The sequence below is a fragment of the Tinamus guttatus genome, unplaced genomic scaffold (assembly GCF_059628265.1).
Source record: "Tinamus guttatus ecotype Peru unplaced genomic scaffold, ASM5962826v1 Tinamus_guttatus_pri_ptg000080l, whole genome shotgun sequence".
Lineage (NCBI taxonomy): Eukaryota > Metazoa > Chordata > Aves > Tinamiformes > Tinamidae > Tinamus > Tinamus guttatus.
Window position 1 is genome coordinate 2,563,813 of NW_028288614.1, and position 26,044 is coordinate 2,589,856.

At 43.9% G+C, this 26,044-nt stretch overlaps 1 protein-coding gene across 1 annotated transcript in view; it reads right to left on the reverse strand.

Moving 5' to 3' along the window:
- KLHL29 (kelch like family member 29) overlaps positions 1-23,098 on the reverse strand; it is a 316,093-nt gene extending 292,995 nt beyond the window's left edge. Inside the window, exon 1 of the mRNA XM_088520134.1 lies at positions 22,918-23,098. Within this exon, the coding sequence (XP_088376260.1) occupies positions 22,918-22,942 (25 nt within the window). The 5' untranslated portion in view covers positions 22,943-23,098. The remainder of the gene's footprint in view (positions 1-22,917) is intronic.
- Between the last annotated feature and the right edge of the window lie 2,946 nt (positions 23,099-26,044).

Below are 26,044 nucleotides of genomic sequence, written 5' to 3' on the forward strand. Positions count from 1 at the left end.
CTACACTTTAAGCTCATGCTCCATTTGAGGCAGTAACAGATTTATGTATGAAAAGAGAGATTTTTCATAACTACAGACCAAGAACATATATTTCAATATCACTAAATAAATACCATTCATTTTATACAACTGCTCAAACAGAAGTACTCAAAAAGGAATAAAAAACCCACAACCAGCATCTTTACAACACTTGTAAAAATGTATTATTAGTCTTGCGGTATAAATGCCGTAATTTCTCCAAATGCTCAGATTCACGAGCAAGTTATGACCGCACACCGAGTATGACCTATGTGTCAGCAAGACCAAGTAACCAGGTGTACGGTCTTAAGTCTGGGGGAAAGGGAATTCTTTAAACTGCTTTTATCTGAGCTTAACTCCCTTGTATTCGCTGCAAGCATGAGCTGCACGCTGTGTTCTGGGTTTCAGATTCCTGAATTCCTGCCCTTCTGCAGACTGGAGAAATCCATAAGCCACACTTCCAAACAAAGAGCGTGCGAGGGACCAAGACTGGGATGCAGCAGGGCTGGGTTCTCACTGCTTCTTTGGCCAAGTTTGAGGTGATCTGGGGCCACGTCACAACCTCATCGCAGACCCCAAACTGAATCAGGGACAGAAATCCTTCCTTAACACCTCCAGTTAACAAAGCACAGGCTAACGGGCTCATATACTTAGTAATGTCAACCCACACATAAAAGCACCACAGAAGTCCCCATCACCCAAACATTATCGAGCCTTCCTTTCCTCAGAAACGTAAATCTGGAAGGCAAGAGCAGATTGAGTATTTCTCCAGACGTTACGTCGTGCCTTTAAAAGGCTCTTCAGACTCCGGTAAGGATGGGAAATGGAAATAACTAGCGTGTCACCTCCTTAAAACGGTGGAGCAGGAGAGACATATTAGAGACGCCAGCCTGCCTGAATAAGACTACCCACGAGCTCCTGCGTTTGCTTTCCTCATTAGCTAAATTGAGAGCATTTCCTGCAGGAATGGAGCTGGATGCAGTGGCCCTGTGAGGCTGGCCATGCCTTTTGAAGACACCGATGTTAATCCACGCTGCAGACAGAGGCACAAGCTGCAGAAGATATTTTTAGAGTCTCTCCGTCAACATTTAGGAGAGAAGCACTGGAAAGTCCTGCGTTTGCTTAAAATGAAGCGGCGAGCGCTGAGGGCTCAACATGCTGGGGAAGCTTGCTAGGAATCAGCATCACAGCAGCAACTGGAGAACTTCATTCCACCAAACTCTGGTGTCCAGCAGCAGGTCTTGAGTGTAAACAGGCCAAGAGAAAAGCTAACCGCAGGCAGAATTTAGCACCCGCAATATTTGAAATCAGCCCATGCACAGATCAATCTATTTCTCTCTCCTGATTATGCAGGCGCCCTGGGGCAAGGAGCTTAAGCAGATGTTTGAAGTCAGGAGACAGGAATCCCACCCTCGCTGCCACAGATGCAAATAGCTTTTATTTTAGGAAAGGCGATCAATGCTAGCATGTGCTCAAGTAACCCTCCTGACCCGGCCACCACAAGAAATGATTCTTCATGGCTGGACCTCCAGAGCGGCAGGAGACCATGAGTCTGCAAGGCTTCACTCATGGAGAAACCACCTCCCACTAAGGGACATGTTGTTCTGTGCCTTTATTTCTTCAGATAAAGGGCCAGGCTGGTTGGCTCTAAAGCTCCAAGGAGGGCATAGAGGCTTGCTGCTACTTCTTGTCTGGTTTTGGTCAGTGTAAGGCAAGCAGGAGCTCAGCAGGACACTCGGCTGTTGAATTTTGACCTCAGAATTGAAAAGCAGATTAAAAAAAAAAAACATATATATATAGAGAGAGAATAAGAGCTCTCATTGAGGACTAGGCCAAACCTAGACCGAAAAATGGCTGAGAAGAGACCATCCAGTCAGAGCAGCCTGGAAAGCCCAGGTGACCACCTGCCTCGAAGAAACTGCATGCAGTATCTGACTGTAAAGGACCTGTTTGGGGAGTAGCAAGGCCCTCTCGTACTTATATATTCTACCTGCATGCAACCAAAGCACAAATAAATCTGCACCGCTCTCTCTGCCAGCGCACTTCACCCCACCAGCTAAATATTTACGGGTATTTCTGACCATTTCTTTTGGCTCGGGACGGCTGGAGGGTGGAACTGCTGCCACACAGGGAGCTTGGTAGCAGGTGGGACTGTCATTAAGCACGTGCAGTGCCAAGCTGCTCCTTTCAATCACGCTTTTTGATCAAATTCAGCAATAACCAGGAGCTTAGGAAAAAAAAATACACAAAAAGAAAAAAAAAGAAAAAGAAAAACATACAGGCAGCCTGACTGCTCAGCGAGGTTAAAAATGCAGGTGATATTTCCCTTAAGCTTCATCGCATTCGGTAGCAGAAGCACTGAGACGCATACAAAAATAAGGAAGCCCCAGCGGAAGCCCCGACCGTGCCAATAAATGCACTAGGTAGGAAAAGGAGCAGGCACACGGCACAGCTTCAGCTGGACAGCTTTCTGTGTATGCCACGTTTCTTAAATGGGCCAAAATTTGTCGTGCAGCTTTTAGGTAATATAACCAGCAAACCCCTCCAGGGAGATTACAAACCATACAGCTACAGTCAGGCAATGTGTTTGCTCAGAAACATCTCCAAAATGCCGCATTCTTAGAAATCAAGACAGCAACAAAATGGTTTTGTCCAAGTTAACACAGGAGAAGTTTACAGGACAAGGCACAAATGCACAATTAAAAGTTAACTCTCAAAAAGACATTTATGTAAATGCTGCTCTCAATAGCAGGCCACATTTTAGCTGACAAGATGGATGTACTGGCAACAGCCAACCTGCTCAACTTCACTATCAAAGGCAGTTTATAGAAACTAAGAGGTTAGAGCATATAGGTCTTGATAGATCAATACATGAAGTTTCAAAGAACAGTTAGCACAAAAAGCAAAAATCAAGATATCTTTGCCTTCTGAAAGCCAGTGAAACATGGGCTTTTCTTCACCATCTTTGGCAATCAATAGCTTTTGATGGCATTGTCCAGATGTGCCAAAAAATGAGCATGAGCTGCTGTTTCCAGAGAGGTGCATGAGGAAAAGCCAAGATCATTATGAACTATGCAGACTTGGGAATCAGAAAGACAACACAGGCATGAACCATACATCAAAATCTGTCAAAAATTACCTTTTTGGGTAAGGACACAACTTCAAGCATACTTTTAGTTACTCACTCTTCAAACACTCTTTTGCAAGTTTTCTTCTCTCTGTTGCTGATCATGGCCCTATCACTGATACAATCCGTTAGGAGCCCAACATCTAGGAAAAACAGCCTTCTCTCTATCTGTCTGTCAAAAGGGGAGTCATGCCACTGTTTAGCCCCTAAGGCTTAAACTAGAAGAGAAAACGTGCATCCTGAATAATTTTTCTGCAGATTTATTCCCCCAGATAGCACAGTTCAGCCAGAGATGAGTTTCAGAGCAGGCACTGCCAAGGTTTAGCCTATTTATTATCTCTAATTTAGCTGAAAAGACTGAGTGACTTAAGATTCATTAACAACTTCCTTATAAAATTTAATTTTGGCTACTTACTTCTGTATAGGGAACATAAAGTAACACAATTAAAGAAGATGATTGCACTGATTGTAAAATGCAGTCTGCTTGGTTTTCACTGATCACTCAGTCACAGACCACGATAACGGGTTGGGGATTAAAACCCACTGCAGGATCTGAAGTGATCACTCTTAGACAGCCCTTTCCAGAAATTAAATTAAAGCCCTCCTCCTGTGCATTATTTCTTGAGTTAAAAAAAAAAAAAAAAACACATAGTAGTGACAGGAGCACAGGACCCAAGATCACTTATCTGATGGTCTAGTTATTGATGGCTAATGGAGCAGACAAGGGATTGCGTGGGAAAAATATAAGTACTGAAACTACCAACATTTCAAAGCCGAGACTAAAAGAGAACGACTTTGTCTACTCCAGCAATCCTCACTTTGGTGTGCAAAGCACTCGTTGGTCACATAGTGCTGCTTCTGTTCCTGCTTTCAAGCCACCAAATTGCATTTAGGCATTTACTTAGCGAGCTTTCTGTTTAAGCATCTCTAATAACTACAGATACATATTCATGGATGAAAGACAAATAGAATAAAATGACAGCAAAAGCGAACAGAGCTAAGGGAGCTTAGTCTGCAATGTGCACTAGATTGGAAGGGGGAAAAAATGAAGAAAAAAATAACTACAGAAACATAAGACAGGAAGGAAGAAGAGAGCTTACAGAAACTCACAAAATCAGCAAGCAAGAGGCGTGAGCTAGAAAATCATCAGCTCTGGAATTCCCGTTCAGCTGTTGATTATTTTTGGGTTTGTGCTCTTTTGTTTTGTTTCGTTTTAAGAAGCTGACCATGTCCCCTGAGCACATGAACAGAGACAAGTTAACTCCAGAGACCCAGCCATCTTTTTCTTCATGGAGGTTCAGTGACAAGACCTGGTATGACCAGGCAGTCTGCTCCAGAGGAATGTCAGAGACCTGCTAGTGCACAGAGAAACCTGATGCAAAGAGCTGGGGAGGTCAAGCACGGGAAGAGCAGACCCAGCAGACCAGGTAGGTACCGCACACATGGCCAACCCTTCAGACCCTACCTTAGAAGTACTGACCGTTAACCTACCTCCCAGTTCTCAAACAAATCCTCGTTTTCACCAAATCCACTTGGCTTCCTCTTCTCTTTTTGAAGACAGCTGCTACACATCCTTTCTGGAGACTTGGAAAAGGGACTTCTGACAAGCTACAGCAAACTCCAGGGTCCTACAGCAAGGATGGCAACACGGCTGATGCCAAAGTGCTTGTGGGAGCTCCTGAGTCAACAGGATACCAAGAGATGCCAAAACAGATAGAGGACCAAACTGTCGTAACTTGTTTCTAGGACAAAGCTTCTTTAGCTTTCCTATAAGCAGCCCGTGGGATCTTCGACAACACAACACTAATGCAGGTTTATACCTGAAGCCTCTCAAATATGTACATGGTCCTTTCCAGTTTGCATAACTCCAATTAACATCTAATCAATAAGTTTATTTGCATGCCTTAAAGTATTATCCAACTTGTATTTATGTGAGAAGCATTCCTAATCAGGCAGGCTGAAGCAGGTACTCCTTTGGAAAGGTATAATTGCTCTTGGAAGCTTTCCATCAGACGGCAGAAATTCCACCACCAACTCCTAATTAAGTGCTCTATTGCTTTGTTTGTTTTCTTTTTAATTATTTTTCTTTGTAGATAAGTCATTAATAATTGAGCATTTGCTTGTCTGAGTCACGACACTGTAAACCTACTAAGAAGAACGTGCAAAAAAAACTGTGGCGGCCATCCATCTCGGAAGAGCAATTACAGAAAAGCTATTGCCCACAAGATATTGGTTCCTCCAAACCACAATTTTAGCGTTTTTTGGTGGAGGGAAATAAGAAGTGCATGACCCTTGTGTTTTCAAACGAACATGAGTGGTGTAACAACACACACAAACGCAACTAGGTATTTGTCTTTGCCTCTGAACAGCTACTGACAACCCTCAGAGATATCAGATGTACTCCGAAGACTGCTAACTTCATTTGCAAAAGAAGTGACATTCCAGTGTCTCTCATATAGGAAAACCAGACCTGCAGGAGCAGGTCCCACTGCTGTGTGAACAGACAGGGCACCTTCTGCTCACATCAGAGACTCACAGAATGGTTGAGGTTGGAAGGGGCTTCTACAGATCATCTAGTCCAACCCCCTGCTCCAGCAGGGACACCTAGAGCACGTGGCACAGGGTGGCATCCAGGTGGGTTTGGAAGATCTCCAGAGAAGGAGACTCCACAACCTCTCTGGGCAGCCTGTGCCAGGGCTCTGTCACCCTCACAGGAGAGAAGTTCTTTCTCACATGAAGATGGAACTGCCTGTGTTTCAATTTGTACCCAAAATCCCTTGTCACGTCACTAGCCACCACCAAGAAGAGTTTAGCCTCATCCTCTTTATCTTCTTCCTTTGGATATTTGTACATGTCGATAAGATCCCTCTCAGCCTTCTCTTCTCCAGGCTAAACAGGCCCAGCTCGCTTAGTCTTTCCTCATACGATAGATGCTCCAGTCCCTTAATCATCTTTGTTGCTCTACGCTGGACCCTCTCAAGAAGCTCCACCTCCCTCTTGCACTGGGGAGCCCAGAACTGCACCCAATACTCCAGGTGCGGCCTCACCAGAGCTGAGCAGAGGGGCAGGATCCCCTCCCTCGACCTGCTGGCAACGCTCCTCCTGATGCAGCCAGAATCCCACTGACCTTCTTGGCCACGAGGGCACATTGCTGCTTCATGGTTAACTTGTCAACATTGCACCACCTTCCTTCCAGCTATTATTTATAAAACAAGCAAACAAAACCTACAAACACTAATTAGGACCTTGGCATGGATGCAAGAAAAGCAGTTCTGCTGGTAAACTGCTTGCATATTTTAGACTCAGGCAGGGCTGTGCACTGCTGCGCAACGCAGTGATGACAAAGTGCTCCCATCATAAAAGGCAAAGTTTGGCATGTGGCCGTTTTGGACATTAATATTGCTCTATAAGCAAATCAGACCTTCTTCACCACTGCAGAGAAAACATATTTTCAGACCAGCTTTTTTGATCGTCCCTACTGAGCTGTTGACCCTACTGAGTTTAAATGTCCCCTTGGAGACAGGCTATAGATGTGGGTAAACCAGAGAGGAAAGAGAGAGGGAGATGCATTTTTCAATCTTTTTTTTTTTTACTGGCTGTATCATTTGACACTTGGGTCCTCGCACGCTGTCTATTTGATGCAGTGTGCGGCTAATCTAATCTATGGCAGCGCTGGGAGCACCACAGGGCCACGGAAGCGCTCAGCAATGCGGACGTGACGAGCCACATAGGCGGTGCCTTCCCCACTGCTGCTTTGGGCCAGGGCTTTAACATGCGGTAATGACATATGATTAAAATGATTGAAAGCACAAAAAGTACCTGGCAACGCAAATTCCTCAATCTGACGTAGCGGCTAAGTATATGCATGCTTAATAAAACACATCCCAGAAACATGGGAGAAGCGAAAGAACATCTTAGACGAGCATAATTCTAGTGAGGTGAAAAATAGTGGCCCACAGAAGTCAGAAATGCGAAGAACTGACCCCTCTGCCCGTGACCATAGTGGCCTGCCACCGATGTGAGATGTGCCCAGCGCCTGCTCGCTCTCTGACAAGTTTTCTCAAATTACTTCTGCAAATAGTGCCAGAAGGGTCGGGCAGCACTGAGCTTAGTGCACCTTGGCCCAGCTGAGGCGTTAGTCAACACTGCTGCATGCAACACCCACATTGAGCCTTTGGGCGTACCCTCGGTGAAGGAGGTATTTCCAGAAGCATGAGCAGGCTTTAGCCAAGGGGCTATGTGTATTTAAGGGCTGTTCCGAAGATCCAGCCAACCTGGGACCCTAGGGCTTCCTAAAGATGCCAGCATGCAGGGTCAATCATCAGGAAGCCGGTTGCAGTTGCCACCTCAAAACACCAGCAATTCAGCAGCGCTTGGATGAAGGGAGACTTCTAAGTTGTAAATCCAAAAAAAAAAAAAAAAAGGAAAAAAAGAATAGAAAAAAGGAAAAGAAAAAGGAAAAAAAAAAAGAAAAAAAAAAGGGAGAAAAGTTCTTAAAGAGGATTTAAATACAGACAGTGAGTCAGAGCTTCGCTCCTCACAATCCTTTCCAGGAAAGATTAGGGCACCAGGGCTCAATACCTTGAGAGTTAAAAAAGCCCCAGCGAATGTTGATTTTCTCTCCTAGAACAGTGGTCGCAGAAGATAAGAGGCACAAGTACTTATGTCTTAAACCTGAATAATGGAAGTAGTTAGGAGATACTGTCAGTGCAAGTATTGAAGAGATACTGTCAACCTTGCGTTAGAGTAAGACTGAAAACCTTTGGGCTAAAGAGTATTTCCTTTTTTTTTTTTTAATTTTGTGAAGTGTTTTAAGTATATAAATACATACACCCACACAAGTTAATTGCACTGATGTCAGCAACGTGAAGCCAAGTCCTGAAGCAGAGCGACATTACTGGGGTTTGATTCTCAACCAGAACAAGTTAGTCCTTGCAGAATTTCCACGAAAACAACTTCAAAATGAATGCATTATGAACATCATATTGTAATTATTTTATATTTAAAAAAAGGCATCTAACAAAATGCATTATGGCTTAATTATAGCTTAAATGGGACGTTTGTCTAAAATATGAGGCAACAGTGATCCCATAAGGTCCAATGAAAATACAATAAAATACTTGCAGAGTCCTGCCAAGCCAGTGCGAGGTGCGGGCAGCGCATGCTCTTCAAACCAAAGATCCCCCGCAAACCAGCCCTCCTGCTTTAACCCCGTCCCACAAAAGGTCTCACTGCTGATGAAATGACTAAGCGAGGAGGGGAATTACGTGTTCCCTCCGCCACCAGCCTAAGCCTGCGGCAAAGAAGTTCTCAGATACCTTAATCCTGCCGGCTGTGCCTCCGCGATGCTCCCGGTACGCCGCACTAAAGCCAGCTGGCCCTTCCTAGCCAGGCCTTTTCTTTCCTTTTTTTTTTTTTTTTTTTTTTCCTATTGCTTTTTCTTTCTTTAAACACAAATTTAAGCAAAGCACCCCCTAAATACAGTATTTCATTCCAGTGCCGCTTCTTACCCAGTTGTGACTTATATAATTAATCGTAATTCAAGCAGGCAGAGCATATGAACAATTTATTTAAACGCTTTAAATCAAAGTGGGATGCTGGCTTTTTACGATGCTGACACATTTAGCACCCAAAACAAATCCTTTTACTGCTGTCTTGAAAACAAAGGGCACACATTTTCGACAAGCTGGATCTCATATCGCAGCGCTCTCCTTTCCACCCCTCTGCAGGAAAAGGCTGTTTTCAGTACCAGAAAGTCTTAGGACAGACAATTATAAAAGCGGGTGGAAAAAAAAATAGCTGCATATCCCAGCTGCCGAAAATCCCTATATACCTTCCAATAGGAATTGAAAAACTGAAGAAAGGAAAAAAAAATCCAAGTGGAAAATGATAAATATTTCCCTTCTACTGCCATGCAACATTAATAAGGGATGGGCTTATTTTTAGCCCATTTTCTTCGAATACAAATAGCTCTTAGAATATATTTTCTAGTAGTTAAACTGCTATTTCTGTAACTTCTTTGCTCACACTGGTAACTATCTATTTAGGCATTCTGGCCCCACGGGGAAGGCAGAACTCTATTTTTCTTTCCATTGCAGACTCTTCTGGAACAAGTACGTTTATTTTCTATCCAATAGGGCACAATCACATGGAAATAAGAAGTTGTGGGAGAAGGGTAGCAGGAGAAGAACGTGCCACATGCGCGCAGCAAGCTCCCCATCACTATGGAAAAGCCCCTACCTTCCTAATACTGGGAAAGAGGCTGAAAAGGACCATTTTAGAAGAGCAGAACTGTGCTCAATTCTACAGATCAAACCATTTCCAGACTGGTTTGATTTCTGCAGATTTTAATTTATGCAGAATAAATACAGCTCATCAAAAATAGAATAAAATAAAATAAAAATCTAAAGACTAGATCAAGATATGAACAGAGACACCTTAGGGAAGAAGTTTTAGTAATTCAGACACAGTGACATTCATAAAAAATCCGAATCTAATTTTCTCATGACTATGTCCTTGTATGTTATTTAAGTTTCCAGTGATAGGCATAAAATTAAGAGCACAGCTGGGTCCAGATATCACCAAAAGGTTAATCTAAAACTGCACTACTCTTTCCCTTACGCATTGGACAAAAACGGGAAGCTGCCATTTCCCATTTAGTATTTTCACAGTTCAATGTGAGAAACTTCACATTAAATTCTCCCTCTGAGTGAACTTTATGTGCGACCAAGGTGTCTAATTTGGATCTCTGTATTTTAGGGGCTGGCAGTCCCCCTGCCAGCTCAGTGGGGGCGCATGTGGCAGTCCCCAAGCAAGGAGGCTTCTCAAGCCTGGCTTAGCTGAGCTGGCAATTCCGCATGTGGTGTCTTGCTGACCACCCATCGCAGCGAGACACAACGAAAACGCACACCTGGAAATAATGTGGAAAAAGCTCCTCTTACGCAGCGATATTAACCATAATGCAGCCCTTGGCTTTCCTGAGAAACCTTGTTAAATGAACTGTTTTTCCAGCATGCCTCAAGGAATCTCAGCCAGAGACCAAGAGGGCAGAGCATGTCCCACCCTGGAGCCGGTCCAGATGCCTCCCCCTCCACAACAACGGGGACATCCATCTCCGTAGCCTTCAGCGACTTGAGCGACACTGCATCCTCCGGGGCTCAGCGAGACACCCATGACTCTTTCAGAGAGTTATGACACCCCATTGCTCTCTGTGCTCGAGCCATCCCCAGTCGCTAATCAATCTGCTTTACCACAGCTTCTAAAATTAACTTGTGCTTCTCCTAAAAATACTGGAAGGACTTCAGCATTTTAGAGTGAAGTTGTAATACCCTGCAAATAAAAAGTTCAGCATGAAAGAGAGCTATTTGTAAGCCCTATAACTTGCCAGCAATATGTACCTAATGGAGCACAAGGGACTTAGCACAACCAGCTCATTCAGTCTGGCTTTGCTTACTGTATTGCTTGGGATAAAGAAACTTTAAAACAAAAAAAAGAAATAAGACTGCTAAATGTATATGGCAATGGCATTCCTAATAGAACCAAAAGAGTATGGGGACAAAACTCAGAACAAACTTATTGGAAGCAAATGCCAGCCAAGATGTGGCCCAGAGCAATAGAAGCAAGGAAGCACCACCTTCGGCCAAGCTCACCAGGCAATGCAGAGGAACATAGCTCCAAGCATGGGTTTTGCAAACACCTGCATCAAGCACGGACAAGCCCCATGGAGGGCCCTTGAGCTGCAGGTCAGATGCAGCTATCACAGGTATTACCAAGATTGAGGAGTAACATTCGGATACTGAAAAACACGACTTTTTCCTTGGCTTCTTGGCTACTAGAAACCCTGGCAGCTTGTCTGTCTACCTCACGTTGTTGGGACATCCTTATCTGCTGCTCCTGCAACACCACTTTTCCCTGCTAAAATGCTCCATGGCTCGATGGCTCTGCATTGCCACAACTGCCTTGCAAGGCAAGACCCACTGGAGTTGACTGTTATCCAGAACACTTAGTAAGAAGGGCACAGGTATAGGACCACAAAGTGCTTGAAATCCAATTAAAGCGCAGGTCAAGGAATTTAATACTTTATTTCCTAACTTTTACGTACTTCTAACTGTTATATATATATATATATATATATATATGTATATGTATGTATATGTATATGTAATAATAATAATAAAAAATCGGTCCTTCTTTGGTTTGAAAGGGGCAGGAACCACTCCCCTACGACTGTTCTCCAATAACTGATGCATTTGCTCAAACAATCTGCCCTAGGATCAGTTTGTTACTCGCAGCCTCGGGGCAGCAGAGGAGCTGGCAGGAGTCCCGCTGATCCTAGCACGTCCCTTCTGGGAAGGCTGGAGGAACCGCAGAGGCAGCTGCTCGCGGGTGGAAGAGGCAAGACCAGAGCAGGGCTTTGTCACAGGCAAAAGTGGCCTGGGCTCGGCGGCACCTCTGGCATTTTCCAAAACTCACTCTTGAATCCCAGGTGACTGAAGACACAACGGCATGTGGGCTGCAGTGCTGGACAGTGGATTTTAATTATGCCTCTACGCCTAGATCCGGCCAAGGATATCGGAGATCTCAACATTTGTTCTTCTCTCCCTAGCCTTCAATTTGCCAATAAGTATCACAATAGGATCCAATTAATGCTCACTAACGAGCAGGATACCAATTGCTAATCCAAAAATCTTGGTAATGTGCAAGCGAGCAAACAAGGTAATGCATCATAAACTGTGCTTTGCTCATTTATTTTGACAACTGTAGTTTGCTTCTAATTATGATGCTTCCTAGCAGACTAGCTTGCTGTCCTATTTTGCAGAAGTACTAAACTCTTCCCAATGCTACTTTTTGTTTTAGGGAAAAAAAAAAAAAAAGCTTTTAAACAAACAAGATAGCAGGCACTACCTGTCCTCTGTCCCTAGAAATGAGGGAAAAGCAGTAAAGAGCGCTCAAGAGGCTTGTGTGATAGATGATCTGTGTTTTCTGCTCCTGAGCCTTCCTGGAGCTGCCAGAGGTGCCCAACAAGAGCCTGTGGGGCAGGGAGCACTCCAGGGGGATGGACTATGTTAACGGATTCAGATTCAGTCCTCCGTGCAGGTTTGCTTTGCTAGGTAAAGACAGCCAGATGGGTTAAAAGAATATCTCCTTCTACAGAACATCTACAAACTAAAGCATTTTGACATTTTATTCTGATGCATTCTTTTATTCATTCTAAGGTATAATTTAGATGCTTTGTACCTATCCTGGATTTGACTAGTTGAAGTGATCAGTTCCTTCAAGCAAACTCCTCACCTTGCATGGGGATTTTGCTCTAGACTCTGGAGCTACCAAGATGCCAGATGAAAGAAATGGGTCACTTCACAAAAAGCTGCCCCAGGACCGTGTGAGGCCTCTCAGCTTATTTCTCGAGTCGCAGGCAGATACCTAAAGCAGCAGACGCTCCCCTAAAATAGGAATGCTACAAAGAGCCAAAAAGTGAAATGGAAACTCATGGCCTCCTGATCTTCAGGTCAGAGTAGGTCCCCTGAGACCACAGCAGAGCTGGTTTGCTTTCAGAAAAGGAAAAGCATGTGGCCAGCCACTTGGCTAGGGAGCAGCATGCTCCTCAGAGCGCTGAAGGCTTCTGCCACAACCGTCATTTAAAACTTAAAGATTTGTCCTATCATCCACGTTGGTACGTTAATGACTGATGGGAAGAAACCCCATGGAGACAAAAATTAAGGAAAAAGGCAATTAAGGCAATTAAAAATAATTTTAAAGAAGGGAGGTATCTGGCAGCACGTTCTCAGGCTGGATATGTGGCCAATCTCTATGTGAACACAGTTGAGCGACAGATAATTAGATAAGTAATTTCCTTCTCAAATAGTTTTCAAACATGGAAACAAGCCACTGGGAAAAATTTGAATAATCCAATGACTTGAGCACCTAGCAGCTTTCAGCAGCGAAACTCCTGTATCTTCATGAAAAAAAAGCAAAAAGTAACTGAAAGTCTCCAGAATCATGTAAGCGGCAGCAAAGCTTATCCCTCTCAAGCTCTCCATCCTACGCAGTCACTTTAACTGGTCTTCTGCTCCAAGGAGAAAGGAGGTGTTTTTCTCTCTCCATCCCCACAAGCCAACATCCTCCTTTGTGCTGCATGAAGGGAAGGTCCCTGCTTAGCCCATCCGTGGCTGCGTTCCTCTATCAGCAGCCAGCAGCCACCGGTGCTGGGAGAGGACTCCTGCATTGCTGACACAGCAGCACAGCAGCTACCTGCCAGCTGTCACAGCAGATTATCCTCCTCCTAATTCTCCTTTAAGCTCAAGTAAGAACAGCTCTCATCGTCTCCTGCCTGCACATCTCACAATTTTTTCCCCCGGCATGGACACCTCCCTTCTGGAGGGTGCTTCGGATTTCCGACACCCTTCATGCTCTGATACCTGCCGCTTACACCACTCGTCATCGCTGCTGCTGCTGCTCTGATGCTGGCTCTGTGCTCCCAGGACACCCTCCTGCTGAAGAGCTTCTCTCCTACCCTCTTCTCAGGTTCTGCAGCCCATTGCTCTGGCTTCCCGTTGCTACGAGGAAAGAGATAACTCGACTGCCACTGCGTGTGACTGGGCTTCCACCCCCAGAAAGGGGGAAGAAGCCCTTAAGATGGCCTTCCTACCTCCTTACTCATCTTTTCGGAAAGCTGTAAAAACTACCCACACGCAGTTCATGGTAGAGTGAGCCCCAGAGCATCCTGCAGCTCTAGGGGATGGTCCGTCTGCCCACATCTCAGCCTTAAAGAGAAGCCTGCTCACCCTGCTTGTTGCTACATCAATGCAGAGCTTTACTGCACAACATCTGACAGCAGGGACGACTTTGGAGAGCATTACAGGCTAGAAGAACATAGGTTCCTCTGGGCAACATCAAACTGCTCACCCCTATTACCCACACTTGCAAGGGAGACCTCATCTCAGTTAGGATGAGCTGCCTTGATTCGATGAGGTCCCCTCAGCAGAATGCAGCGTGGATTACCCTGCTGCTTAGGATGCTGGGCTTCCAGTCTGAGCATCCCACAGTCACTAAACGAGTATTTCCTTCCGGGGCAATGGCTTTTTTTTTGGCATTGCCTGAGGACCTCACGCCACCCTACAGACCTTGAAACTCCAAGAAGGCTGTTTTAAGTCATGGACAGTTTTGTTTTTCTCCTCCAGCTTTGCTCCCGAGGCTCCCATCACTGCTGGCCACCTCTGCTAGGCTCAAGAAGCTGCACTCAGCCTGTCAGTCCCAGCCCCAAAAGTGCATCCTTCTGCCCACTGCATCTCCCAGTCACACCTCTGCTCACACATGGACCTCAGCTCCCTGTTGAGGCCTCTGGGCCATCGGCAGATGCTGAGCTGATGCACTCGGGGGTCTGTTGAGGAGGCTACGCAATATCCCCGGCCTAGCTGTGCTTCCATGTCCATGTGAAAAGGAGGAGAACAGATATTTCATGAAATAAAGTGGAAAAAAAAAATCAGAGCACTGAAAGCCACACGCACCGCTTAGGCAGCACATGAAGAAGATTTCTCAATCTTTTGGAGGTGAAGGAGCACTTAACCTTCAGGGAAAGAAAAAAGAATCTCCAAATATCTTGTCTCTTTCTCCCATATAAGGACTGGGTTGGGACTCAGAGCAGAATGGGATTTTTAAAAGACCAATCGAGCCCTTTGCAGCTGGGTAGATGTGGTTTGTTTTTAATCAGGTGCCCCTTCCCTGCAGCCACCAATCCACCTCTGAAGGCAGGTCACTTTGGAGACCTCCCGGGCACCTGCAGGACAGGAGATCATGTGAACGTTGAGAGCAACGCGCTGCCCGCGACGCTGCTGCCAGAGCAGGGATACGATTGACCCAGCCGCCCCGGGCAAACCTCCCGTCTCCTCTCTTCATCCGCAGGAGCCTGCGGGAAACGGACACGCGTTGAGAGCTGAAGTCACCAAAGGAAGTCACTGAGCAGAGGGGAAGGGTTGCAGCTCCAATGCAGATGCCCTCGGTTTTCGCAAGAAAATGAGTCAGTCGTTATTTATTCTCACATTATTTCAGGAGCACTGAGAAGCCTTAACCACCATAAACGTCCAACGGTTGCCAACTTGGTGTTTTCTTTAATCATATTTGATGTTTTTCTTAGAGTGGTTTACCAGCTTCGAGTCATTTGATTACATCCAAGTACTATTTCCAAGCAAACAAATAAATGATACATTTTATTTGTTTCCATATTTATAAATGACATTTTCCAAGAATTTGAAGCGTGAAGAAATGTTTCCGGTACTTATGTTTGGATCTAGTTTTCATCAAAGTGAATAAAAACAGAGCAACGTTAACTACCCAAATACTTCCTACTTCCCTGTAATTAAGTTTCCACAAACTGAAAACCTTCCTAGTTATCCAACTTCGTTTAGGATGCATTTCATAATTGGTGCTGTTCAGTCTAACTCAGCACAATCAAAGAGAAAAGCAGAAGACTCATGAGCAGTGACAAGTAGGTGTTAAAACCACATTTGTTGAGGAAGGTTGTGCAACCTTTTTTAAAAAAAAAATAGAATAAATTCATCTTGAGAGGAGCACCGCAAGAAAGAAAGGAGAATATGATCTAACTCTGAGAATGAAAAGAATGGGTAAACTTTTAGCAAATCACTTCCTTCTACTAATGTAACACTTGCAAAAAATCTAAACCTATGCACCCACAGAGCTGGAGCCTTGATTAATATATAATCCACACAAGAAATCAGCATCCATACACAATTTTCTTTAGGTTAGCAGTTTCAGGGACACACTCGGGGAAGGCATTGATCTAAGCAAAAGGGAAACTCCCATCTTTAAAAATATCTAGGAACATCTGTATTGAAATATGCAGAATAGATTGACACCGTTCATATACCAGGGAGAGCAAGCTAAATAGCTACACATGGGCATCATTCTGGAGAGGTCATGGAAAATCCTGAAGCAACAGCAAAAGGATTGCAACTCAACCGTCACCGAGACAGGGAAAATAAAACCAAAAAACCCTCACTGAGTTAGCTTGAACAATAAAAGCAGTTCTGAAGTGCCACCATCAAATCAATAGCATTACTTCCTTGCTCCTCACACGAGACACCCAAATTCAGGGGAGATACTGCAAACCGAGAGGGGGCTCAGAGGACCATAACAGCAGTATTTTGGATGTGAAGACTCTTATTTGAAGGCAGACTGAAGACACAATAGCTGACTTGAGACAAAATAAAAATGTAAAATCATGACTAGCACAGAAAAGTCATAACTTGAGTTTCTCTCCTCTTGGTCTTGTAACAAAGAGGAATTCAATAAAAGCAGTAAGTTATAGAACAGATAAAAATAAGAGAGTTTCAAAATGCCTGACTAGACGGCAGAACTTGAAGCCAAAAGAAACTGTCGAGACCAAAAAAACAAGAATTGCCCCAAAGAAACTAGACATCTTTACATGGTTAAGAGTTTCAAAGTTCCTAGAGCTTCAAAGATCCATGACAATCGTGGAGCAAAGTACTTACTTAACTTCAAAATAATCTCTAAAATTTTGTGAGAGACAGAGGTGGTTGCGTTGTCCAAAGCAAAGCACTGCTGCTGGCAGGAGATGCTTGACCAAATGAAGCAAAACTCTGACAGCTCTGCAGTCAGCCTAACTCTTTTTAAACTTCATTTGGATACATTGCAGTAAGGATCTAACTCATGAATGAGCATTTTTTTTCCTGAAAACCACCATCAAATTCAATGAATGCTCATTTTAAGAGGAACAATATAATCCTTCACATATGCAATTTTTTGTTTTGTTTGAGTCATATCTCATCTTCTCTCTGAAAGGGCAATATAACAACAGCAACCAGGACCTCCTTTTTCAATGTCTAGCAGTTAACAACCTCAGCTTTTCAAGAGAGCATAAAAACAGAGAATATTAAAACCCACATTTTTTCAAAACATGCCCAGTTTTCCAGAAGTCACATCATCTTGCTGTCTCAATGGCTATTTTGTTTTAGCATAGACTTTTTCCATCAGTTAAAACACTCCAAATTCCTGCAGTGAGTATAATAACACTGCATGCAATTAGCATCACATGAAGTTAGTTACCTTTCTTAACCTGCAGTCCCGAAGGAAAAACTGCAGGCTGCTGGCACACCTTACATATAAAGTTGCTGGGTGTTGTTTTTCAGATTTTTTTTTAAGTCACTTGCTTTAATTAATCAAATATCCAACCATACAATCTATATCTGCAATTGATTAATCAAAGACACATAATTATTTTGCGCCTGATTGCCATGAGAGCTGCACCCCGCGGCAGAGCTGATGCCCTTTAAGCAACGGTTCTTGCTAGCGGCTGTTGCTGTTTATGTACTAAGAACAGATGCAAAACAAACTGGCAGGACACAATTATCAAATTGGAGAACAACATTAACACTGAGAACATGGCAAAAATGCATGCAAAATGCAAAGCTTTTATTTTGTTTTGCAGACTACATGCCACACCAAGTTACTCGATTTATCAGTACAACGGGGACTTTGAGCTGCACGATGCCCTTTCCATCTGCCCTTCCAGCTGGGAGAAAAAGGGCAATTCCCCTAAACTCTAAGCACCCCACAGACGTGGTTGGGGAAGGTGCCTTTTGGGGTCTTCAGTGGGCATTCCTGTTAGCTAATGAGAGCATGGGTAGGACAAGAAGTCAAACACAGCTTCGTGCCCCAGGCTTGGTGCTTTTATCAGAATGAAACCAAGTGGATTTTCCTCTGTCCTATTCTGCTCAAAAGCAGATGTTATGCCCATCATTAAGGTACCTGAGCGTTGCCTTATCCCTTCAGCCAATTCCTCTGAATATCGCTGGTCAAATCGCCCCAAAGGGCAGGAAAACAGCAAAATCACCAATGCCTTTGTTTTATTTTTGAGCTCAAAGTATGGGAACACCAGCATTTTCTACTCCAAAATATTTTACAAGCAAGTCCATCACCTGGCTCCAATGCAGCCGTAGTGGGGAAATTTTTCTCCTCCCTCCAGAGGGAGATTAGAAACATTCCTTAAATCACTTGCGGCTCCATACCAGCCTGAAGTGAAGTAAGGAAGGTAGCAAAAGGTGCTAAGTACTTGTTTTCAATATGTAAAGCTTCTGCTGAAGCAAACTGAGACACAGATTCAGACATCGGGTAATCAACAGGTTTGTAAAAGGAGTTCTGCCTTGTCTGGAAAGGCCCTCAGTTACTTTTGCCAGGAACTACCAGCACTCGGGTATTGTTACACTCCAGAATGAGAATCCCCTGAAATGAGGTGTGTTTCTTCTTACATGCATTTTGGAAACCACAGAATTACTTCTGACATGCTAGCTACAGTGCTAATAAGTCCAAACCGAGATGCATAGAGCAGTCAGGTCAAATCCTTAAGTCACTCTGTAGGAAACCCAGGTGTGAGCCTGCTTTAGCTCTGATTTGCACGGAGAACCGCATATGGTCCTTACTAATGAAATGAGAGGCAGCAGTAGCGTCTCTTCCCAGTGTAGCAGCAGGGAAGCCGAAACACAAGGTTCTTCCACTAATATGAGTTACTGTAATATTGCTGGAACTTTGCACCATTGCAATAATCGCAGATTTAACAGGACTTTTTCATCCTTCTCACCTTCTCATCCTCTTTCTCTCGCTATAGCTTAGTGCTGCCATCTACTTCTTTTTAATCCCAGCGAAGTTCCTAGCAGACTGATGCAGCCCTGGCCACAGCAGAGGCTCACTGCTTACAATGAGTTGCCACAGGTAAAGCTAAAGGGAAAGAGGGTGACACGCAGAATTGGATCCAAAAACATATAGGCACCTATATTCTTTTAATGCCGATTTGCATTTCAGCCCTCAAAGACGAGCAAAGGTTAGAAAAAAATAAAAATAAAAAGCTTACTCTCAACTCTTTACCACAACATCTTTCACAGCTCTCGCTGACATTAAGGTAGTAAAGACAGAGATGACAAGGTGGCAAAGACACAGGACGTATCAAATCTGTAGCACAGTCCCTGAGAGCAACTCTCTCTCGCTCGAAAGTTTTATTCAATGTTTTTGTCCCTCAGGGTTAATAAGATTCTTTTACAAGTCGTTTATTTTGCACAGCCACTAATACGTCTGGAAAAATGTTTCCTGGCCAAAGCATCTATCATCCGAATAAAGAGGTTGAAAAATATTCAGACATTTTACCAGGGGACTGCCCGCTGCAGAGCGTGCAGGAGTGAGCCTTGAGTAATTCTCCACCTCACTTCTTTCCCGCACACACTTATTTTTAGGGTGTGAGCGCTGGTTTCCATGCAGCTCCCCAACACCCACTTGCAGAGGGGTGAGCTCTGCTTTGGAGAGGAGCTCTCCACACCTAGCATGGCTCCCACGCTCGTTTTTCCTCGCTGGGGGAATAGTCCTGAATGGAGGGGGCTATGACACCTTCTGTCCCCCACCACCGACACTGCCCGGAGCGTCCATCCATGGGGAGGCCCCCTCCACAAGGAGCTCCTCTCCACGAGGAAGTCCTCTAGCGCTGGCATGCGCTTCTGCTTCCTACCAAGATCCCCCTAATTCCTGTAGGCGAGGACCAAATCCTTAAGGAATCACAAAACCTCTGCCTGTATTTTGCTGGAGGTGTGTGTAGGCCTGCACGAGCATATGTCAAGACAACGTGGAGAGCAGGAAAAGTGATGCTTCCTTTGACGTGGCTTTGGGGTATTCTCACCTCTTCTCAAAGGATCCCTCACACCACATGGCATTCACCTGCACATCCCCTCTCGGGACAAGTGTCCATGGAGGAGTTCCCCTTACGTGCACCTGGCAGAGGTCACCAAGTGGCCTGGCCCTCAGCAAGGCCACCATCCGCAGGAGGGATGAGCCATTTTCAGCAGTGTGTTTTCTACGCACACCCTCTTTCCATAAAGACAAAAAAGGGTGACAAAAGAGAAAATAAAATGCAAACAAAGTACAGTTCTCAAAAAAACCCCAGGAGCTCCCTCCCTAGCCGCCGCTCTCAGGGCACACATGATATCAGGCCTTTGGTTGGCTGCTGCCAAGCGCCAGACGCCAGGTCCACCCGGCAGACACGCGCTTCCCGGGCTGCCAAACGTCTCCGTGAGATCCGAGGGCTTTGCTAGCGGGACTGCGGGCCGAGGAGACGCCTTCCCTTCCGCGAGCGGGGCTGCACGGCCCTGACCCGCTGCCCGTGCTCGCAGCGAGTGTCCTGAGGCCCGGCAGCGAGGCCAGCGGAGGAGATCCTTAAAAGAATCATCCTTTTCCTCACATTTATCCCTAAGTAAAACCTGAAATGATTTTCCGAACAAATAGAGGGGAAACCCAACTAGTCGAGCTGACATCATCACTTATTTACATATAAATACAGCCAGCAAATAAGCATATGTATTTACATATAAACAACAACAACAACAACAAAGCTATATGTGTAGTGTTTCAGATGCTGCTTTCCCCCCCAATATTTATTACTTTAACCAGCACTTTAGGAAAAAATAAAAAAAAACAACATTCTCCCCAAGAAATTGGTGATAAAATGCCCTCTGGTGGGCGTGACTGTGGACCTCTACAGCAACAACCACCTCCTAAATAGTTCAGAGGCTTCAGCATATTCCCAGGATTGCTATTTTTAATGGAGTGAGACAAAGCCCAGGCTTGCTTTCCAGAAGAAGCAGATACTCCACTGCCTAGCAAGCCTGTGTTTTCCTGCTAAATCCCTAACCCATATGCATGTTAGGCTGCTCACCCAGAGAAGTAAAATAATAATAAATTAAAAAAATAAATCCATGGTTCCTGGAATTAATATGTAATGTTCATTTCGCCTTCTCGAGGATACTTTTTCCCCCCCAGAAGGAACTCAAGAGGAAAGTTCTGTTATGCTGAGGCAAAAGGAAAAATTAGCAGAGTGTTTGCAGAGCAACCTGCAGAAGATTCGCGTTTTTCTACAGTGCATGTATCGTGCTTGCCCTGACAGAGCACAAGGCTCGCTTAGGAAAGAGGCCAAATTGTGCATGCACACACACACACACACAAAAAAAAAACCTCCAGAAGAATATACTGTCTAAGGACAGAGAAGGAAAGGACGAGGAAGGAGACCTCTCAAAATTAAACTGACCTTAACAGAATGCGTTCCACCATTAAATTGCCCAAAACATTTAGAAAGAAAAGAACTGAAGGCTTAGCATATACTGACTGAAGAAGGTAAAGGCAACAATCTGAGGACAAAGATGTCAAAGACATTGAGAAAAAGAAACGCTGGGGATGAATGCCTGACCTGGAGCTGGAGAGCCACCAGGCTGGTCTAGCCTCAATGTCCAACCACCCGGGGAATGGCCAAAACAAATTGCAACAGGACTCAGAACTGTAACAGTTGATCCCCCAAAGTTTCCTGGGATTTTTTCCTCAATTTTTCATTTGTTGCCACAGTGAAGCTCCAGAGCTGCTGCTAAATAAGGCCAAGCAGCATAATATACTTGTGTCCCAGGCAAGAAAATGCTTACTACTTTGTCGCGCTCCTTGCAGAACGGTCGCACTTCCATTTCATACTGGATACAACACCTCTGCCAGCCACTCTGCAGTTAGAAAACTGGTTTAAAGGTTCCACAACAAAACTTGCAGTTGCTTTGCACTGGCAATATTTGCCAGCATGATACATATGGAAGAGGTGAAGCATCTCCGTCCTTTTAAACGTTTCTCATCAACATAATTTCTCTTGCAAGGATGTTCTTAGGTATAAATAATAGCAAGAGTTAGAATTCACCTTTTCTACTCTCAAAAAGCAAAAGCAAAACAGTCAATTTGATTTATATGAAAACTGCCCTTTCTATAAGTAACGCACCCCTGCTCAGTACAGAGCTCCGTCCCTCTCTAGTGGCAGCCAGGTCACATACCAATTGATAAGCAAGCAGGCTTGGCTAAGAGATGTTTTTTAGCTAGGAGACTTTTACTGGAAAAATCAAAGATCACACATTTATTTCTCTTTGTCAACAGCCCACCCAGAGGCCCAGAATCGTATTTTCAGTTTTCTCTGTGAAGATGGAAGCTACCGTTTTTGCAGAGCAAAGCTCCCGCTCGTTGCACTGCATGAGCTCTGTGACCAGCACTCTTGCAGCCCCCTCTTGACGTTCTGCACTGATCATAACCGCAGTCCATCATATCCACTTATTAGAGACAACAAGCCAAAATTAAATACTGCATTTGTGCACGTAATGACTATGCATGTGCGATGACCGCACTCCTAAATTTTGTCTAAAATTAAAAATAATGAGATTATCTAGGCAAGATTAATATCAGCATTTCTTGAATCCTAATGAGCTCCTAATGGTTAGTTTTTTTCCTCAAATAAGTTTTGCTTTAGAGTAGCAACTACAAGTGTAAGTTTTGCTAATTTTCCTTCCTCACCTCCCCTCAACCTTTAAAAACAGTAACATATCTTAGATATACATGCTAGCATGTCTAGCAAGCACAGGGGAAAATCACAGAAAAGACAGCAAGAAAGAAAGAAGAAACACACACAACCGTCCCACCTTTTTTTTTTATTTATTTATTGTTGTTGTTATTTGGGTTTAGATTTGTTTGGTTGTTTTTTTTGTATCTGTTAATTTTTCTAAACAACACAAGAGTAAGAGCCCAAAGCTGTACATTTGTGTAAGCAAATTTAGGACAGGCTACAGCCAAATCCAGGAGGTTAAAAACATACTCAAAAACTGGTATGTTCTTAATTTTACAATGTGATGTTCAGAAAGTGGGACGGTTTCTATAATCTACTGCAAAGTCATTTTTATAAGTACCTTGAGGAAATCTGAGCCCGTTCATGGTTTGATAGAGATGAGTAACTGCAGGATAAACAGTGAGGCCTGAAAAGAAGAGGAAGGAAAGAGTTAGCCAGAAATACTATTTAGATCACGTGCAGCAAAAGTTCAAGCAGTTCGCCCAGCCTACTAGCTTTTAAGATCAAAAATACAAAGATAACTAATGTGCTGATTAACCTTTTACCTTGGCGCCTCTGACTGTCACAGTAAAAGGAGAGGACACCTGCGGACGCATTGACCAACCTCCCCTCCCTCCTGGCACTAAGACCTATGAGAAGCTGCTGCAAAATGATGCAGAGATGCTGAAAGCAAGTTCAGGGGTGAATCCTGGCCCTTACCACATGAGCATTAAGGAGAAGCAGTCAGTGCCTCATATTTGAGGCTGTACCCACTTTTCTATCATAAATTCTGGTTTGTTAAGCTTCTCCAGCTGATCCAACTGAGTGTCATTCTTGATCTCCAACCAAGACCACCCTAGTTGTGCCTCTGAAGAACCGCAGCCAAAAAAAGTTCTCCAAATAAAGGAGGCAGCGTTGCACAGAGTGGATTTTTTTTTAATTTCTATTATTCTTGAAACACAATACTTCAGTAACTTAGCTATTGCAGCCACAAGATTTGTCTAAGAACAGTTTTTTAGAAGGCTTGAAGGATGCTGCTGTGAACTGTTCAAGTGTGATATTGAAACAGTGAGTTCCAGGAAAACTCGCTGCAATTTCTCTTTTAGCAAGATCGCTCCCTCCCCTCCCCACATGCACTTTCAAAACTTTCATCTCTCCAAGGTAAAAAAACAATCCAAAATAAAGGGTATTAGGGTGAACCACAATTTTCTTCATCTTTAACTAAATTTCTGTTTCTGTATCTACCACTTTTAAAGCCAGCCCCATATTTAGCGCATTTCAGGCAGGCCTTTTTGCCTCTTTACTTGCTATGCCATTCCTATACCCTCTGTTTTTCGTCCTATAAATAACAACTCAAATATCAGCCACAACCTCCCTTTGCCATTTAGTCCCCAGAGAGATAAAGTTGCAACACTGCAGGGCCAGAACGGCCCATAAGTTTAATCATAAAATTACAATTTCTTCTTTTCACTCCAAAAAAGAAAATATACTAGAAAATAAACTTTACTGTGGGTATTTGATAGTTTAAAAGAACAGGCTGAATATTTGCCTAAGATTTTCCTGGTACCAAATGTAACTTCATTTAACTCAACTGATTTGTTGCCCACCGTTGCCCACTACATTATACAGAACTACAGAGAGAGGGAATGTGCTGAAGAACCTGGACCATACCAGCCAAAGAAGCCAGAAAATGCAGCCTGCCTTCATCTGGGCTCCCCTTCTCTTGGGAGTCTATGGAGGTTTGCTAGTTGTTACTTTGACCTCAAGATCTTCCCAAGTGATTTGCTTCTCAGGGTACAGCAGCCTTAGGCAGCATCATGTGGACATGACAACATGGCAGCTCCACATGTGTCAACCAGGTTAGGGTTTGTTCAGTGGCTCTTCTGACAATTCAACCATCAAAATCAACTGCGAGGTTCTCCTGAAGGTCCCATAGCGTCATGTTCCACCCTTCCATGTGCTACATGCAGTTTTTAATCAAACTTTATTACACTTGTTTGTTGTCTCAAGGCTTAGACTTCAGAAAGCAAGAGGGTCTTCTCCTGTTCTCCACGCTTTGGCTCACACAGACCCCATGAGAAGGGAAACACTGGCTTGGAAAGCAAAGAAATCTCATGATTCCTGGCTTTTCCAGACTCAATGTGCCAATCCAGCCTGCAGAACATCCAGCCTAGCGTTAGTGTAAATAAGATGAGAGTTAACTCACTAAAGCTCAAATTCAACTCTCATACGTATGCAACATTGATTTCTGTGAACTGCACGTGTGTAACAATGAGCAACACTTGATCTGAAGACAAATATCTCGAAGTTCAACTACTACAAAAAATAGTGGCTATCAACATTTGCCTGATCCATCAATGCTGCCTGCAAGCAGGACCTTCCAGAAGGCTGCCCCAGTAACTCATATAGACAGAGATGAGGCAGGACAAGCCTGGATATTGGATGCAATTGTCCAAATATATATATATACATATATATGTGTATATATATATATATATATATATTTAAACAGATGACATGGGGGAAAGGGGACACAAACCCACAAACCAAGAAATAAACTACTACATGCAAATACATGCAAGCTTCTCCCAAGTTAATTCTCCTCTTAATGGAATATTGATTGGTATGCTCAGTGTTTAGAAATGTGAAATAATCAGGGGGAAAGGAGGAGGCAGAGACACTAAGAGCTTTTTTTTTTTTCTTGGTTTAAATACTTTCCTCATAATCAGCCAAAAATAGCATAAGAAAGAGGGCAGTGCAGTTAACATTTTGCCTTGCATTATATTAGCAAATCTGCCAAAGATGACCTGGATATATTAACCACACACTTCCTTCACCCTTCTCCTAAAGAAGCAAAGTACAGCATTTTTTATAGCTCCTCGATATACAACATGTATTGGTATTCTGGTATCTCTCTGCTCCCAAGAGGACAGATTACAAAGTGTCCTTGGTAGTATCTGAGCTTTTGAGACGCAATATGTCAAGCTGTTTATGAAGCTGGGAGGAAGGGAAACAATGTTTGGGGGAGAGGGGAGCTCTTTAAGTTATGCAGATCAGTTTAAAACGGAGGAAAAACATATGGCAGGTTCTGTTTTCCTTCAGCAAACACATCAGTTATGTTGGAGGGCTTTGCATATGTCTAGGCACAAAGGGCATGTTGGAAAGCCGGGCATCACCTCCCAGCCATAGCCACAGTCAAAGAGCAGTAAGCCTTAAAACTGCTGTAGAGATACCTAAGGGAGCAGTATGAACTTCAGCATAATGTTTCCTACAGTGAGGGACTGGTCTGGAGGGAAGAGGAGCAGTCCACAGCCCTGGGGGAGAACATTAGGATGGGCTTTGTTGTTCTACTCCTGTCTCCAGGTAGGAGGCACTGAAGATGGAAGAGAAAGAAGAAATAGTGGTATTTTTGTAGCAGTTACGATTTATATGAATCTTCCATTCCTTAAACAAATCCCTCAAAATACAATCAGTGTCATACAGTTGAG